Source organism: Mesoplodon densirostris, chromosome 2 (assembly GCF_025265405.1).
Source record: "Mesoplodon densirostris isolate mMesDen1 chromosome 2, mMesDen1 primary haplotype, whole genome shotgun sequence".
Classification (NCBI taxonomy): domain Eukaryota; kingdom Metazoa; phylum Chordata; class Mammalia; order Artiodactyla; family Ziphiidae; genus Mesoplodon; species Mesoplodon densirostris.
The window spans coordinates 9,762,703-9,780,479 of NC_082662.1; the positions used below are offsets into that span (position 1 = coordinate 9,762,703).

General features: G+C 45.2%; 1 protein-coding gene across 4 annotated transcripts in view; it reads left to right on the forward strand.

Annotated features, from left to right (window-relative positions):
- The window catches only part of VPS13D (vacuolar protein sorting 13 homolog D), a 247,335-nt gene that overhangs the window by 219,835 nt on the left and 9,723 nt on the right, over nt 1-17,777 (forward strand). For all 4 annotated transcript variants that reach the window (XM_060088995.1, XM_060088992.1, XM_060088993.1 and 1 more), the window contains one exon: nt 11,810-11,941. In XM_060088995.1, the coding sequence (XP_059944978.1) occupies nt 11,810-11,941 (132 nt within the window). The remainder of the gene's footprint in view (nt 1-11,809; nt 11,942-17,777) is intronic.

The following is a 17,777-nucleotide window of genomic DNA, read 5'->3' on the forward strand; positions in this document are numbered from 1 at the left end:
GCCGTGGGCCCAGCTTCACCAACATTGATGACTGGGAAGAAGGGTTCTGAGCAGTTGTTCTCCCATGACCTAACCACAGCTGTGACCCACCAGTCTGCGACGCACATGTACCCAAACTGAAGCAGGCTGGCAGCCAAGTGTTGCCTGCATTGTGGGCTTGGCCTCTCCACCTCAGGAGGCCAGCTTCTGTCCCTCCTTGCCCCCCCCCGGTGGCCCGCAGCCCTGCTGTGGCGTGTGGCATGTGGCATATGTGGCATGAGGGCCCTTCTGGCCCACGTCAGCCTCGTGTGCTGATTAGACAGGAATCAGCAAATCTGTTGAGCGCGTGTTTAATGTGACACAGATGTGGAACATGCTGCAGATCTTTCTGCTTTACAAATTTTCAGCTTTTTGCATTTCATCAGTGTTGCTTATTATTTACAGAATGTAACTGGAGACAGTAGAACAGATTGTAATTTTTTAAAAAAGGTTTGGGGGGTGGTGATGGGGCCGCAGGGGATCCGGGAGAAAAAAATTCCAGTAGTGTGGAATGTCGTTTGCTGTCCAGACCAAACAAACCAGTTTGCCAAGGGCTGATGGACTATGGCAATCAGTCCCATTCATGTTCACACCGGCGGCACTTAATTATAAGGCAGCTTGACCTTCTTATCACCAAATAAAGAATAATCTTTTGTCACCAGGTTGAACGTCATGGCACCAGGCAGAAACGTTGTCGAGGCACCGAAGGGTATCACTTAGGTGCCAGCTTGTGTTCTGTTTCCTTCCTGTCCAAAGAGAAAGGACACCATTGAACCTAATCCCCATTCGGACACATGGATGTTCCCCTTGCTTTATTCCTGCTCTGGCTTTATACGCAGGCACTGTGGCAAGAGCCGGAACAAAGAGAAGTCTCTTCTTTTGCCTGAGAAATCCAAGATAGTCTTGAGGGCATTGGAACGCTGGACCAGAGCCAGTTGGACCCAAGTTGAAAGGGAAGGTGTCATCTGTTGTTTGCAGAGGGCAGATTTGCCTAGAGGTGGCCTTGGTTCTGAGAAAGCTCAGCCACAGGTTAAATTCGAGGACAAACAATAAAAAAGCACCAGCTGGTCAGAACGGAGATGAGGAGTAGGTGATTTGCTGATTCCTATATGTTTCTAGGCCAAAAGAACCTAAAACTTGGAACTGAAATAATGAAAGCCATACAGTAAAAATCCTTTGGGGAGGTTCTCCTTGGAATTTGAGCTAGTGCAGAGAATTGATCGCCTTGGTCAGAAGGTTCTGGGTTGCTTAAGTGCTGAGTGTCAACACTGGACTGGGCCGTCCGTAGGGAGCCAGGCCCCTGAGCCGTTTCCAGAGTTCCAGGCCCTGCTGCTCTTTTCCTTCCTGGAAAAGTGCAGCTGCTGTATGGTCCCCCGAGGCCAACAGGCAGCTGTCCAGTTGCCCCCTCGGGAGGACATGACCCAGGTCAATAACTTTCTAGTGTCCGTCCACGAGGGAATGATCAGCATTCCTACGCCCCAGGGGTTTCTGGGTTGTTACCAACTCCCAGCCCTTCCCCGATTGGGTCTCGAGGAGGAGTTCCCCGACGGACGGCCCCTTCTCCAGCCTCGGCTTCAGAAGCAGCAGCTCTGGCTCCCCTGCCGCCGGTCCTGCACAGGCTTGTGGCCTTCGGTCTGGTCATTTAGCGTCTGTGTATTGAGCTGGGGTACAGTGATGCATGGAAGAGACGGAAAGCTCTGGCTCCACGTGGCTTCCATTCAACTCCCGTCACACTCTCCAGGCCACGGCTTATTCAGAACACGAGGTCCCTCCCTGGAAAAGGTTGGTGCCTGGAGAAAGGGTGTGTGCTGTGTCACCGGCTGGCTCCGCTACCCTTCCAGGGTCACAGTTTCTCCCTCAACCACCTCAAGTCTAACCTCAGGGCCTGAAACAGACCCTGTTTATCCCTGTGAGTGAGGCAACTGTATGTAAACTTTCATTCTCATGGCAGTTGCTAATCTTCAGTGTCCTCATCCGTTTTTTGTTTGTTTGTTTTTTTGACTGCACCGGGTCTTCCTTGCGGCATGCAGGCTTCTTAGTTGCGGCATGCAAACTCTTAGTTGCTGGGCTTCCCTGGTGGCGCAGTGGTTGAGAGTCCGCCTGCCGATGCAGGGGACACAGGTTCGTGCCCTGGTCTGAGAAGATCCCAAATGCCGCGGAGCGGCTGGGCCCGTGAGCCATGGCCGCTGAGCCTGCGCGTCCGGAGCCTGTGCTCCGCAACGGGAGAGGCCACAACAGTGAGAGGCCCGCGTACCACAAAAAAAAAAAAAAAAAAAAAAACTCTTAGTTGCGGCATGCATGTGGGATCTATTTCCCTAACCAGGGGTGGAACCCGGGCCCCCTGTAATGGGAGCGCGGAGTCTTACCCACTGGACCACCAGGGAAGTCCCTCCTCGTCCGTTTTTGAAGCATCTTCTCTAGTGCCCTCTTTCTCCTTTTCCACCTCACCTCCACCAGTACTCTGTTAGATAGTAAACGGTTGTATAAAGCTTCCGGCCTGAATGAATAGGTGGTTTTGAAAAAGCACACAAATCACAAAGTAGGTCCTCAGAGAGCTGCAGCACCCAGACCTGCTTGGCTTTGGTCACGAGGGAGGGAGGCCCTTCACACAACAGAGTGTGGAGGCCCAGGGCTGGGGGGATGCTAAGGACACAGCCCACACCACCCGCCCCCTCACTCAGTCAGGGCCATTCCATTTTCAGGGGTTGGATGTATTCAGATGATCTTGCAGACTTCATTGAGAGACAGTGTTCTATCCCCAAAAACCTCTGTTATGATGGCTTTTATTAATGGCAATATTCTAAAACTCTGTTCATTCCAATTCTAAAAATTTGACATTTGGTAAAGTTTGTTGAGCTGCTAGATTGATTAGCTCTTAGCTCTTTTAAAAAGTTCTTTAAGCAGATGAGACATGAATGGAGTAAGTCAGGTGAGGAAACACTTAGGCAGTAGTTCCTGTAGAAAACACCTATATAACCGAACATTTGATGTACCCCTTATGAATTATCCTTACATATCCAGTAAACCATGTTTCCCATAGTGTGCTGTCAGGCTAAAAAATTTAAATCTGAGTTTTAAAAGTTAATGTGTTTTGGTATTTTAAATTGACTTGACACTCAGTAATTCAGAATAAGGGTAGGGGAGAGGGAGGAAACTTTTATGAGTACCTACTATGTGCCAGGCACTGTGCTGTGCACTTTTCATATATTATCTCAACATTATTAACCAAGTAAGTATTGTATTCCCATTTATTGATAAGGAAACTGAGGCTGAGAGAAATCCAGTAACTTCCTCAGGATCCCTCAGCTAATAAGTGACTGGACAGGAATTCAAGTTTGTTTGTCTTTTTCCAAAGATTTGTGTTCTTCCCTACACCACCATGCTTCTAAATTTCATCCCTCTCTTAAAGGGGGTCAACTTTTGGGAGAAGGTAGATCATGTAAAGAAAGAGATTATGTAATTTTTGCTAGAAATCAATCTGAAAATAATATGGTTTGTTTAATTTAATCAACTTGTTAGCATTAGCATTTGCACTTAATAGCTACAAAATAAGTTTACCAGGAACTGTGTATTTTGGCCCATGTGAAACATCTTAGGATTGGCATTAGAGGTGACAGGTTAGTAGGGAAACTGACCATGGTCTGAGAGATTCCTATAAAGCACCATACTGTGAAACAGAATGTTGTGCTTAGAACATAAATGAAGCTTGCGTTTTTAAATGCCTTGGTTTTGTAGTGATGTTGAAAGTTGCAAACCACCTTATAAGTTGTCAACTACTTTTTGAAAAAGCAAAGCAAATCCAGAATGCATGCAAAAGTTAGTTGTTTTAGGAAATCCAAGGCTCTCAGACTATAATCTCAGTATGATATTATCCACTTGATTGGAATTCGTTATGAAGCGAGTCTGCCTTACCCCTCCCCCCAGCTTCATGAGCAGGTAGTCTCACCCCTGAGGCAGTTAGTTGACTAGGAAAAAAAAGCTCTGAATTAGTCTTGTTCTTAGAGTTTAAATCCCAGTAGGCATATCTGTTGGCATTAGTCCTACGAACTGTCACAGTTGCAATGTCATGGGGTCCCCCAAACGTGTGTTAGGTTATAGGAAGCCTTGACCCCTATAAACAAGTCAGGTGTGAATCCCACTGTGGAGAAAGCCCAGCCCAGGAAATGTCCTCCCCACTGCAGGATGTCAAATCACTAAAAACTTAACAGCAATAATAATATAATTTCTAACAGTTTCATGGATCAACATCTTTCCCACATTTTCAGTTGCAACAATACAATATGGGATTTTATGTGTTGTTACACGCACGACTTCAGAACTCTAGGGAGAGGTAAGTAGAATGTTGACGAGGAAGCAAAAGGGAAAGGGGAATATTTCAGTGTGAAGCAGTTTCCCCAATAAGAAAACTAAGAGGGAAAGATTGGATGTTGGATCCTAGCCCATCTTGGTGGTTTCAGCCACCGAGGCTAAGCTAAGTTAGGGACCCTCTCGGGCACCCATGGCATCCTCTGCAGATCTGTCATCACTGTTGTCGTCATCATGATCAGTAGCATTTTATCGAGCGCATATTACATACCAGGCACTGTTATAAGCGCTGTACACATACTGACTCCTCACAGCAACCCCATTAGAATCCCCATTTTATAGATGAGGAAACCAAGGCTCCAAGAGATTACACAACTGGCCATAGGTCACAGTTTGTAAATGGTGGAAGTGGGATTCAAACCCAGCCGTCGTATTACACTCCCTCTATCCTAGGGCTCCCCTGCTGCATTATAATTGTGTTTCTGTTTCTCCTCCATTAGACTCCAGGAAGCTCCCTGGAAACTCCATTCATCTCTGTCTTCCTAAAGGCCTAGCGCGGCCTGTGCTCAGGAAGAAGAGTTCATTAAATGGGGTGGGCGTGGGGGCAGAGGCAGGCAGAGGCCAGTCCCAAGGCTCAGTTAGTAATTCATTTAGCTCTACTGACAGAGGGTTGCTTTCTGCCCAAACATTTTTTTTTTTTCTTTTTCTTTTTTTTTGTGGTACGTGGGCCTCTCACTGTTGTGGCCTCTCCCGTTGCGGAGCACAGGCTCAGCAGCCATGGCTCACGGGCCCAGCTGCTCTGCGACATGTGGGATCTTCCCGGACCGGGGCACGAACCCATGTCCCCTGCATCGGCAGGCGGACTCTCAACCACTGAGCCACCAGGGAAGCCCCCAACCTTTTTTTTTTTTTCCATGTGTTCAAAATCCAAATTGTCGTTGGATATTTGGTCCAATTTTCTTGGTTCAAGATTTAACGCAGCCACAGCTCAGGGGTTATCACTAAACCTGTGGGTGTAATACTACCTCTGAGCAGGTTCTAGAAAGTGGCATTCTGTCTAGAATTCCTATGGGTGGAGTACTACCTCTGAGCAGGTTCTAGGAAGTGGCATCCTGTTTGTCACGCAACTACGGGGAAGAGTTTCTCCTGTGAACTGAGCCTGACTTCAGAGGTTTCCAACCTCTAGTAGTCTTCTCTGATTGCAGTTTGCACTGAAAGGAGTAAAATATGTTAGTGGAGAGGAAGTGCTTTTCCACTTAGTCTTTGGAAGTGGATGCAGTCGTGAGGAGAGGGCTCCAGGTCAGAGGTCAGATGTCACCCATGGCATGGCAGGCCTGGTGATCGTCCAGACAGTGCGACGCAGTGGGTATCAGAGGAGGCTTTAACCAATTCATACACTCCAGTGCAGAGAGTGCTGTTTCAAGAGACTGTTGAGTTCCTTTTAGAGAGCTGACAAATGTTTGACTGAACCATTCCGTCAAGAATTCCGGTACAGTAAGTCCCCTACATACGAACGAATTCCGCTTTGAGAGCACGTTCGTAAGCCCAATTTGTTCTTAAGTCCAACGAAATTAGCCTAGGTACCCAACTAACACAATTGGCTATATAGTACGGTACTGTAATAGGTTTATAATACTTTGCACACAATCATACATTAAAAAGAAACACAAAAAATAAAACATTTTCAGTCTTACAGTACAGTACCTTGAAAAGCACAGTAGTCCAGTACAACAGCTGGCATTACAGGGGCTGGCATCGAGTGAACAGGCAAGAGGAGTCACTGACTGGAGGAGGGAGGGGAGGTGGGAGATGGTAGAGCTGAAGGCTCGTCAGCAACAGGAGACGGAGGGCCAGCTGCCATGTCACTCACGCCTGATGCTGATGGAACGCATGTTCGCATCTTTGAAAGTTCGCAACTTGAAGGTAGGGGGCTTGCTGTGTCTTGTAGCTGTCATTCATCAACAGGTAGTATTTAAAGAGATAGTCTGGGTTGACCTTCTCAGCTTAATTATTTGTGCCCCGTCCAGCACAGTATATACAGGTTAAATATTTAATTAAAACAAAAGTCTCGGACACACATAAAGTAAACGCAAGAACAATCCATCACTTTGTTGGGGTGAGTACACACAGCCCCTAAGGAGGATGGCATTCATCAGTTGAATAAACATTCTATTAAGCTAGGAAGTCACATGTTTGACACACACACTTTCTCCTCATTTACTGATTATTTTTGAACTTCGCTTGGTTGATAGACATTGGCCATGACAGATCCCTCAACCAACTAATATCTTAACTCAAGCTGTACAGGGGTATGTGTATGTGTGTACAACATCTGTCTTCAACTAATAGAACTATGACATAGTTACTCATTATGGAAGCAAAGAACAAATATTAGCTGGCCAACTGTTGACCCTCAGGCTGAAAGGCAGGATCAACCAAGAGAATGGAATTGGTTAGATCTCCCTGTGTCACCTTGTTTGGATTTACTGTTGCTTCAAGAAAATGGCAGGGATTGTTTCCATTACTCTGATCTTTGGCTTTGGCTCCAGCGTATGTCAGATAGCAGTGGCCAGATGCAAACTTGCTCGGTATCGATCTCCCCCACTAGGTGGGTATCTGCAGTGTATCAGCCACTGTATCAGCAGCCCCTTCCCCGGAGGGAGAGTTGTCCATGCTGTACAGCCAACTCCCTGACATTTTCATGGAGTTCAAAGCCCAAGTTCGTTTGGTGCTGACATTTTGGATTAGCTGGTTGACTGGAAGGCCTGCTTCTTTCTATACACTGTGAAATTTCTAAACCGCAGCAGCTGAGGGCTTAAAATGGCCGACAGACCCCCAGCTGGCAGCAATTAAGTGCACCACAGCCCTTCGGCTAAACAAAGGTTTGTGGAGGCACGGTTGCTGCATATGCACTAAGCAGACTCGGCTGTAAACTCTCTTTTGTGTTGAGTGTTAGTGAGAGACGCTGTCAGCTAATGAGAGGTGAGTGGGTGGAGTTTCGCCACCTCTTGTTTAATGATGCGTTATCCCCGGGATGGTGGTCCCAAGACCCTGCCCAAGAGGCAGCAGATCTTGACAGTGAAGGTGATCGTGAGAGAAGGAGCAAGGCAACCAGAGGAAGCCAGAGGATAGTCTGAGGACGATCCAGCAGTGACAGGCAGGAGTAGCATAGAAGCTGATCTTTCTGCTCTGGTGCCTGTGTGCGGGCTCCACGTCTGCGCCACTTTTTTAATGGACTCCATTATGCTGTAGGTTGAAAGGGGAAGGTGGGCATGAGAAGACAAAATGCTATTTTAGGGCTTCCCTGGTGGCGCAGTGGTTGAGAGTCCGCCTGCCGATTCAGGGGACACGGGTTCGTGCCCCGGTCCAGGAAGATCCCACATGCCGCGGAGCGGCTGCGCCAGTGAGCCATGGCCGCTGGGCCTGCGCGTCTGGAACCTGTGCTCCGCAACGGGAGAGGCCACAACAGTGAGAGGCCCGCGTACCACAAAAAAAAAAATGCTATTTTATACCCATTCAAGCAGCAAAAATTTAAGGGGCTAGACCAGTGCTATCTAATACACAATTTAAATTTGAGTTAATTTAAATGAAAAATTTTAGGGCTTCCCTGGTGGCGCAGTGGTTGAGGGTCCACCTTCCGATGCAGGGGACACGGGTTCGTACCCCGGTCCAGGAAGATCCCACATGCCACGGAGCGGCTAGGCCCTTGAGCCATGGCTGCTGAGCCTGCGCGTCCGGAGCCTGTGCTCCGCAACGGGAGAGGCCACAACAGTGAGAGGCCCGCGTACCGCAAAAAAAAAAAAAAAAAAAAAGAAAGAAAGAAAAATTTTAAATTCAGTTCCTTAGTCACACTGGCCACATTTCAAGTGTTAGTAGCTACGCATGGCCAGTGGCTGTGTACTGGACAGTGCTGTCCTGGACAGTACCAAGTGTTGGAAGGTATATAGTTTACCAGGTTCTCTGAAGTACATTGTTGGTGGGTGTGTAAACTGGTTCAGCCTCTCTGAAAACAACTTGAGTTATCTTGTTAGGTGAACATTCGTGCCCTGTGTGTGTGTCCAGCAAACACCTCCTAGATATATACCCAAAGAAACTCTCGCCCAGGGTCACCAGGAGACAGGTACAGGAATGTACATAGCAGCATTGTTTGTAAGAGCAAAACATGGAAATGATCCATGTGCCATCAACAGGAAGCTGGGTGAATGATGGTGTATTCATACAGTGGAATAATTACGAGCCGGTACAATTAGTGAATTGTAGCTGCACACAAAAGAATGATTGAATCTTAGCAATATGACTTCAAGGAGGAAGAAGTAAGTCCCAAAACATAAAAAGGCAGTGCCATCCTTTTCCAGAAGCCCAAAACAATGAAAACCAGAGAACGTAACAGGACTACTATACCAGAACATACTTTGAAATGTGATAAGACTACGTGCAGAAGAAAAGTAAAGGAACGATAAGTCCAAGATTCAGAGTAGTGGCTGTCTCAGATAGACGAGGAAGGAGGAGGGACAGGGAGGGGGAGGGGCAGCAGAGGACCACACAGACAAGATTCGAGTTATGCTCAGACAATGGGGTTTTCGTGCTAGGGATAGTGGTTTCAAAGATGTTTATTATATCATTTAAAACAGAGAAAAGGCCAGTGATGATAGTGGGCCCTAAACGGAGGATAATGATGCATCTAGTCCTAAAGTCCAGTTTACAACAAAAATGAATCGAGTCCTTTCCTTCCAAATGCTCATAGGCTCACTGGAACATACATGAAAGTGACTTAAGAACAGTCACTTAACAGCTGTTTTTCAGATACCAACATTGTATTAACTGAATCCCAGAGTGAACAAATTGAGGGTTACCACCACGTACAGCCACACTGGTTTCAGAGGGTTACTTGAATTTTCAGGGCCATCGTCAATACATGAAGAAAACAGTCCCATCACACTGTGGCCCGCACTGAAGAATATCACTTTAAACTTTCTGCTGGCTTAGGTTTGGGACTAAATTTGTTCACATACAAATGGTTTTAACCCACACACTCCCCAGCCTCTCAACTTGGACCTCAGAATTGAACATTTTAGTTAAGTTTTGGAGAAGAAAGAATAGTTTTTCGGATTCCAACAATGATAAGGAAGCAGGGGATTACGGGAAGAATTCCTTTAATCCAGCTCTGTTTCTAGTGAGAGTATGTCTAAATCACCCCTTCTAGAAGTATTCCCTACATTTATAAGACCACAAGAGAGGCTTCGTTTCCTCCCACAGCAAAGTTGAGCTCGCTCGCTCTCCTGTATCTGTGAACAGTGAGCCTTGAATGCCGCACTGACCTCCTCCAAGCAGCAGGATCTGAACTCTATATCCAACCTTCCCTTGGTGTGTGGTTGATCACGGATGGAGGACCTTGGAAATGGGAAGATAGTTTGCAGCCTGTTGGGGAGGCAGATAAGCAAGTATTTTATCGAAGTGGGATGTGAAGCAAATGTGTTTTGAGCACATGACCGAATCTGACTTGTTTTTGAAAGGGTCATTCTCGTTCCTGTGAGGAGAATGGACAGGAGTGGAAACAGAAAGAATAAGTTATAAGACTATAGTAACAATCCGTTACTAATCCAGAGATCATTTGTCAGTTATGAGAGAGATGGAGGAATATCGAGATGTGGGGTGCACGTGGAAGCCGAGCCTCCGGACCTCCCAGTAGATCGGGGAGTCAGGATGAAACATTACATTGAAAGACGAGGAGTAGGCCTGTCACATCTTCCTGGGGCCTTTGGGCTTCTGCCACAGTGCACGAACCTCTTTTCAGGAGCTTCAGGGGTGCCTTGGGGAAAAGATACTTTCTTAGCCTGTCCTGGACAGTGTTTGAAATGACGATCGCTGTTTCGCTGGGCAAGGAGATAAGAACAGGACTCAGCTACCTGGAAAAGTACACCACGCTCCTTCCCCTGGGTTCCTCTCACTCACAGTGTTTTCCAACATCCTTACACCAGCAGTTGTCAAGCTTCCCTGTGACGGGTGAACTCTGTGAGCGGCTCCCTACACTGCCCTCCGTATTTTCAACCAGTAGTTGGGATCTAAATAGCCAGCAGTGGGCCTCAGTCCTGAAGAAGGAATTGAGACTGTGCATAGCAGGAATATGTGAATATATTAATATCATATCAATAAAATTGGGTTGTTTACCCATTCCCTTGGTGCAGATGGTTGAAACTTCTTTTTAGTCTCACTTGGAGAACGCAATTAGTAGCACTTGGGGCATCCTTATTACTGAGCTTTTAAAACATTATCACTGGATGTCTGGTTTTCCAGCCCATGTCAAGCATTACCCAGGTCTGGGACTTGAGGCAGCATGGCCTGTTAGGCGGAGTGTTGACATGGGCCCAGGAGGGCTTTGCGTCCTCCCAGGTTTGCAGCTAACCCGCTGACTGTTTCTGTCCATATCTTGACCCTGATTCACCCACCAGGCACTTCTCTGCCCTTGCAAGTAAGTCTTTCCACTGCTGTTAGCACACGATCCTGGAGTGCTGATTCAGTGTGTAAGCCTAGGCCTCGCTTGTAGATATGTCTAGAGAGGGGTGTTTTGCTTCAATGGAATCCAGGAACAAATAATGAAAAGTACACCAAGTACAAGGCCGAGGACAGACCAGGCACACTCTTATCAGTCATCTGAAATATGCACAGCCTTTCCAAAACAAATATGGACTCCTGTTTCTAGGAAAACACCAAAAAGTACTTATCAATTACCCTGTATATGGTTTGTGGAAAAAGACAACATCAGCCTACCCTGAAAGCCATAGCAAAGCAGATTCCTTTTGGGCAACGGACAGCTGAGGGCCATGAGTGAGAGCTGCTGCAGAATCCCAGACTGTGGCCTGGGACCAGTCCATGGAGCCTTTCTTCTCCCTCCTGTGATCACTGTGTCCCTCACCCTACACCCAGGCAGCTGAGCTCATCCTAGAAGAAGCTGAGAAGCTTGGTGTGTTCTGACTCATGCCCAAAGCCTCTCACTCGTCTTCCTGACCCTTTACAAGTCCAGAGGTGCCTCTCCTGAAGAGATTCCTAGAAAAATAGAGTGTGACCAAGTGGAAGTCCAGTAATAATAACCATAACAAGAGCCACTGTTGGTAGATAGCCTGCATTCTGTCAAACATGGACTTGATGGGCATGATTTTGTTTGATCTTCACGGCAGTCCTGTGAGGCGGGTGTCATCATCTTATTTTACAGAGAGAACTGGAACTGAGGGTTGAAGAAGTTAACTGACTTGTCCATGATCACATAGCTAGAAAATGGCAGCAGTGAGGTTCTTGTTCAAAATTGGAGCCTTTAACCGCTTTCTTCTAGTGCATTCACGGGGGGTACTAAATGTAGTTTAATTCCGGTCACCAGATTTAGAGTATGTCCTGCATTAAGTGGTGTTTTTGTCTGAGACGAGGAAGGAAGGGAAATCATTTTGACGTTTCACACTTAACCTCTTTGCTTTTTGTCCATTTCCCCACCTAGGACCCAAGCACAGAGGGTACGGAAACCGCGGTGCTGCACAGGGCCCCAGGGCCTGCTTCCCCGCTATTCTGAGAGCCAGGCCGAAGGGCAGGAGCAGCTCTTCAAGCTAACAGACAACATACAAGACGAATTGTAAGTTGGAGCCGTGGGACACCAGCCCTTCTGGTTCACCACGTTGTCTTTTCTGGCTTTGAGTCTGAGAAGTTTCTATCCGATCTGAGTATCACCGTGACTCTTAGGCCTTGGAACTGGTCAACAAGATTCCTTGGCCCAGATGTTTTATAGATTCAGATACAACAATGGTTCTCAAACTGAGTTCCATAGCGGGACCTTAACATTGGCAATCTCTTTCTAATTAGTTCAAAAAGAGAAGATAAAACGTTCTCAATCTAAAGGTTTTTTGCCCCGTAAAACTTTCCTAAACTTTGGTGTTTTGTTGTTTGCTGCAGAATGCTAGTAAAACAAAACAGATAAACAACAAACAACTGGTAGCTGAAAATTTTGGAAATGCAGTGTTCTTAAGGTTGTTTTGTTATTCTTTGAATGTGGAGCCTTATATACTTAGGATCTTGTTATATTTTCAGTTAGTGAAGTTTTTCCTAGTTGATGTGGTAGAATTCAGTATATCACTATTTTAGGATATTCTGCAGAGACTCTTTTAGCGTAAAATGCTCTGTAACCTAACTAGGTGTTAGAAACACAGTCCAGAGAAAGCAATTAGTTCTTCCTGATAAGTAGCAAAATACTAGTTTAATTTCTCTTCATGCTTATTTATCTCTCTTAAGATAAAGCAAGCTAGGGAGGGTTCAGAGGACCATGAATGTTTTTTGGTTGGTGGAGGATATCTGAAGTAGAGGTTAGCTCTCAGGAGAGCCTTCAGTGTCATTGTTAGAAATGCTGTTAAGCTAACCTCATCTCATAGTTTTGTAGCAGTATTTGAACAGGGATATCAAAAGTCAAACCCAGAATTCATTTGTTGCTTGCTGCATGGGATGGCATCTTCCTAGATATGTTTTCTGTACCTCAGGCTCCCTGCAGTGTTATTGGAAAGTCTCTCGGTGATGGAGGTGTATTACATTATCGTAGTCAGCTCAGGCTGCCATAAAAAAATACCCTTGACTGAGTGACTTAAGACGACAAAAAATTATTTCTCATAGTCTGAGGCTGGGAAGTCCAAGATCAAGGTGCTGGCTGAGTTGGTTCCTGGTGCAGGCTCTCTTCCCGGCTTGCAGATGGCCACCTTCTGGCTGTGTCCTCACATGGCAGAGAAAGGGTGAGCAAGATCTCTGGTGTCTCCTATAGAATCAGGGCCCACCCTTATGACCTCATTTAACCTTCATTACTTCCTTGCTCCAAATAGGTGGGGTCATAATTCTGTCCACAGCATACATCTGTCTGCTCTCTTAGTCTAGCCTCAGCTCTGGCCATCACTCCAATAACCAGAATCCCCAGTGTCTGACTCCAGGGAGGGCTTTATATTCCTGCCTCTGCCTTCGGTGAGGATTTGGAGCCATGGCTGCGCTATATACCACTTTGCTAATGTAACTTTTGGCCTTTGGATCGGAGGCTCAGAGAGTCATTCCTCAGGTGTAGTGGGACATGGTGCTGAGTCTACTAGAACGGCAGCTCCATGAGGGCCGCAGTTTTTGTCTGTTCCATTCATTGAAGAATCCTTAGTACATGGAACAGTGCCTGGCACATACTAGGCACTCAACAAATATTTGTTGAATGAATGATAGTCGGAGAGTTGTTGTACATTGTGCTTCTAATTTTCTTTCCCACTCACCCTTATTCAAGTGAAACCTTGTGAAATTCATTTTCAAGTCAAACCTTGGTCCTTGCGAATTCATTTTCAATAGGATGACATATGCCAAGAGCACAGGGAGAAACTGTGTACTACAGCTAACATAGGCTTGCTCCCAGTGAGACACATGCATTGAAAACAGAGCCATGGAAAGCTGAAAACCGAAATCAAAATGAAGTCAGTAAAAGAGATTTCATGAAACTCTTAAAATTAATAAGAACTAGGAAAAGATGTTGGCGTGAATGACTTTTGACTCTTAAGATGAAAACCATGTGTCTCTACCCAAGTTTGTGGGTTAAATCTTGCCAGTGAATGTTGAAGAAGCCACATGACCGTAGCCTTCCTCAGTGTACAGGGAAGAAGTCATCGGGGACCTGGCAAATGTTCCTCTGAAGTATCCTCGGTTGTCAGGCTGGGTCTTCACGGTGACGTGAATGTTGGAGGCATCCCTCTGCAAGAAAGGCGTTTTCAGGAGAAGCACAGGAGTGCCATAGAATACCTGACTTTTATCCTGGAATCGTAATTAAAAACATGTTTAAAGACCCAATTATTTGCATATTTTCCTTCAGAGTTAACCCCTTAAAAGGCTCTTTAATACCTTGCCCTACTGTTCTAACTAAATGTTTCCACATTTTTTTCCAGTTAGACTCACTGTTTCACTTCTGGAAAATATTGTGTAATTACTTCCTGATGTAGTGAAAACCCCGCGAAGTCCACAGTGCCGTGGTTACTTCAACTTTGTTCTCCCAGATCAAGTTTCATTTAATTTTTTATTTTATTTAATTAATTAGTATTAAAAAGATAGTTGCTGACATATGATTTAAGGTCTGGCCAACTGAAAAGGCTTCAGTTTCGAATGAATCAAATGTTCCTCTGTTATGTTACGAAATTGCCATTACTTTCCATTTTTCTTAAGTTTGGTTCTGAAATCGGATCCTGGGTTAAGATGATGTTAAAGTGAAATTTGTTCTATTTATTAAATTAATTTTTCTCTGTAACTAGTGTCTAGTCTGTAGACAGAAACCTCATTCTCATTAAAAAAAAAAAGAAAGAAAGAAAAGAAAGAAAGAAAAGAAAGAAAGGAGTACCTATTTTATTTCCAATACACCATCACAGACCAAGTTACATACTAGCAATGTAACCACTAGGGTGGCTCTTTACCTTTTCCAAAAAAGTGCTTACAAGCAATGCACATGACCTAAGTAGCTGCCCAGACATACTGTTTTCTGGAGGTTATTTGACAATTAGATTATATTTTTAAAATGTAGTTTTAGGAAATAGTATTTGTGAGATTTTTTTTTAGATATTATTTTATGCTTTAAAAAAGAAGCTTTCAGTTTTCTATCCCAATTTTAATATTTCGATAGATATATTTAAATATAATTGACTTCCTTTGTAATCCTAAGCATTTTATTTTATGCATTTAAAATTAGCATCCTTAGAAGGGGATTATGAGCCTCCCCAGAATGCCGAAGTGGGGGTCCATGATCCCTGAATATTAAGAGCTCCTGTTCTAATTGGAAATTAGGAGCCTTTCTAAATGTCTGACATTTTAAATTATTATTATTCATTATTTTTTAGTGTTGTGACTGTGCTAACAAAAAGAGTCCTTATCCTTTAGAGAAATATGCTGGTATATGTACAGATGAAAGGAAAAGGAATGAATAGCAGCAACTAAGAACCCTTCATAGGCAGCAGGACCTGGGAAGTGGTTCCCGTGCAAGACTCTGAAGGTGGTGCTCGCCTTCTGGGGACACTTGAAAGTCACCCATAGGAGGCCACTTGAGTCTAGTCAGTGTCTTGGAGGCTGTCACTGGATCCCCGGGTCACTTGATCTCAGCCGAGCCAGGCAGCTCCCTGGTCCGTTTGGGTTGTGTGCTCATTTCCATCTGTTTGAGTGTGTTCCTCCTCTTCTTTTTTCTCCTTTTTCTTTACTGAGATCTTTTTTTAATACAAAAAAAAAGTATAAAAAGTAAACCAAAATAGCCTGTAAACCCACCAGCCAGGTTAGTCTTTTCTCTTTTTGATGAAATAAACTCATGTACATAGTTAGCAAATTCAAAGAGTACAGAAAGAAAGAAAACCAAGAGTAAAATTCTCCTTTCTTGGGCTTCCCTCGTGGCTCAGTGGTTGAGAGTCCGCCTGCCGATGCAGGGGACACGGGTTCGTGCCCCAGTCCGGGAAGATCCCTACATGCTGTAGAGCGGCTGGGCCTGTGAGCCATGGCCGCTGAGCCTGCGTGTCCGGAGCCTGTGCTCCGCAACGGGAGAGGCCGCAGCAGTGAGAGGCCTGCGTACCGCAAAAAAAAAAAAAAAAAAAAAAAATTCTCCTTTCTTGCCCCCTTTGTAAACATACTGTTTATATATTTTGTATCCTGTCTATCCTTCTTGAGAAATTGCAGATAGAGATAGAAATCAGAATTTTTTATTTTGAGCACATGTTATAGTGTTGATTCTAATAGCATATAATTGTAAATAAAAACCTTATAGTAATATATGCAGTCTCAAAACAAAAACAAAAGATCAGACCTTTTGAGAAGTGGGATAGAATTCATTGGCTTCCGTTTTCTAAACCAGGAAATAATCTACCAATAACCTTTGACACTTAGGAAATTGGATATTCTTTGATATGCCACTAAATTAAAACTTTAATTTGGTGGATTATCCAGCTACTCTGATAAAAGTTAATGGCTTGTCTTTGCTATACACCTGAAACTAACACAATATTGTAAATCGACTATACTTCAATAGAAAGAAAGGGAGGGAGGGAGGAAGGAAGGAAGGAAGGAAGGAAGGGAAAGTTAGTGGCTTGCTAAATCTTTAACAAGTTAAATCAAGACTTCTGAGAGAATTCTTTATCTTTACCACTGGGTAAAATACATGCAACATCCAAAGTTGTGCACTGGCAAATTCCATTGGACCCTACAACGTAAATTCATTGTTATTTTCTGAGACTACATAACACATGAATTTATTGAATCCTACTATGTCCCAGGACAAGTTCACAGTCTAGCAGGAGAAGCAGACAGTATTACCAACTATTTATAAATATGTGATTGCTTTTAAAATAGAACTATGGGCTATGTGTTATGGGACCACAAGGGCAAGTTATTAATTTGTGCCTAGAAAGCCAGGGAAGGCTGTTGGCAGTTGATCTGGTCCTGCAGCACAAGGAGAAATGGGCCGAGAAGAGAGACAGGCATGTATGCAGAGAAGAGTGCTGGGCAAAGGCTCAGAGGCAGGAGAGTTAGCGGCATTTCTGGGGGGACTCCAGTTAGCTGGGTGTGGTGGCAGCACATGTGTGGGAGGGAAGGAGCGGAGGTTGGAAAGCTGGAAAGGTGGGTTACAAGGCCAGGTTCTGAGAGCTTTTTTTAAAAATTCCCCCTTCCCCCCTTGGTGTCCATACAGATTCTGAGAGCCGTAACGGCTTCCTGTAGGCAGTGGTGAGATTTTGAAGAGGATCTCACTCAAAATGACGTTAAAAATGTAACCTTGACAGCAACAGAGAAAGGGATCAGAGTTGGAGAGACTGGGGGCAGGAAAGCACTTAGGAGGCCCTGGGAGTGATCCAGGTGAGCGCAGACTGGCAGAGAAGAGGGGGAGAGGGGACAGGGAGGCAGGCGTCAGTACAGTCAGTAGACTGACCAGGTTTAGAAGCTGAGTGAGGGGTGGGGCTGAGAGGGACTCGAGGGCTGCTTGCCTGGTCGGTTGGATAGAGATGCCATCAACTGCCAGGGGCGGTGCTGGAGGAGGAGAGGATTCGAGAGGCCGTGCTGAGTGTGAGGACCCGTGGGACGTGTGTGCCGAGACGCTCTGCAAGACCCCAGGCTCAGACACAGGTGTGGGGTCACACCTGGACTTGGGGAGTGACACGTGTGGGGCAGGAGCCTGTTCTAGGAGCACTCCTGGAGTAAGACAGCTCTGAACTCTTCTGGTTTTGAAATGCCTACAAAGTGAGGAAAATAAACATATATAAATAGAGTTAATAAAGCAAAAAAAAAAAGAGTGGGAGAAAAAGAAAGAAATCAATTGAAAAGGGTAATTGGAACAGTTGGCAGATTTCTCTCTCCCTAAGGAGCAATAATTGGTCCTGAGCCTGTTTCCTTGTGGTCTCTTAGAGGGTCACTCATTTTTCCAACCTACTGAAGCAAGGATCTGTAGTAGA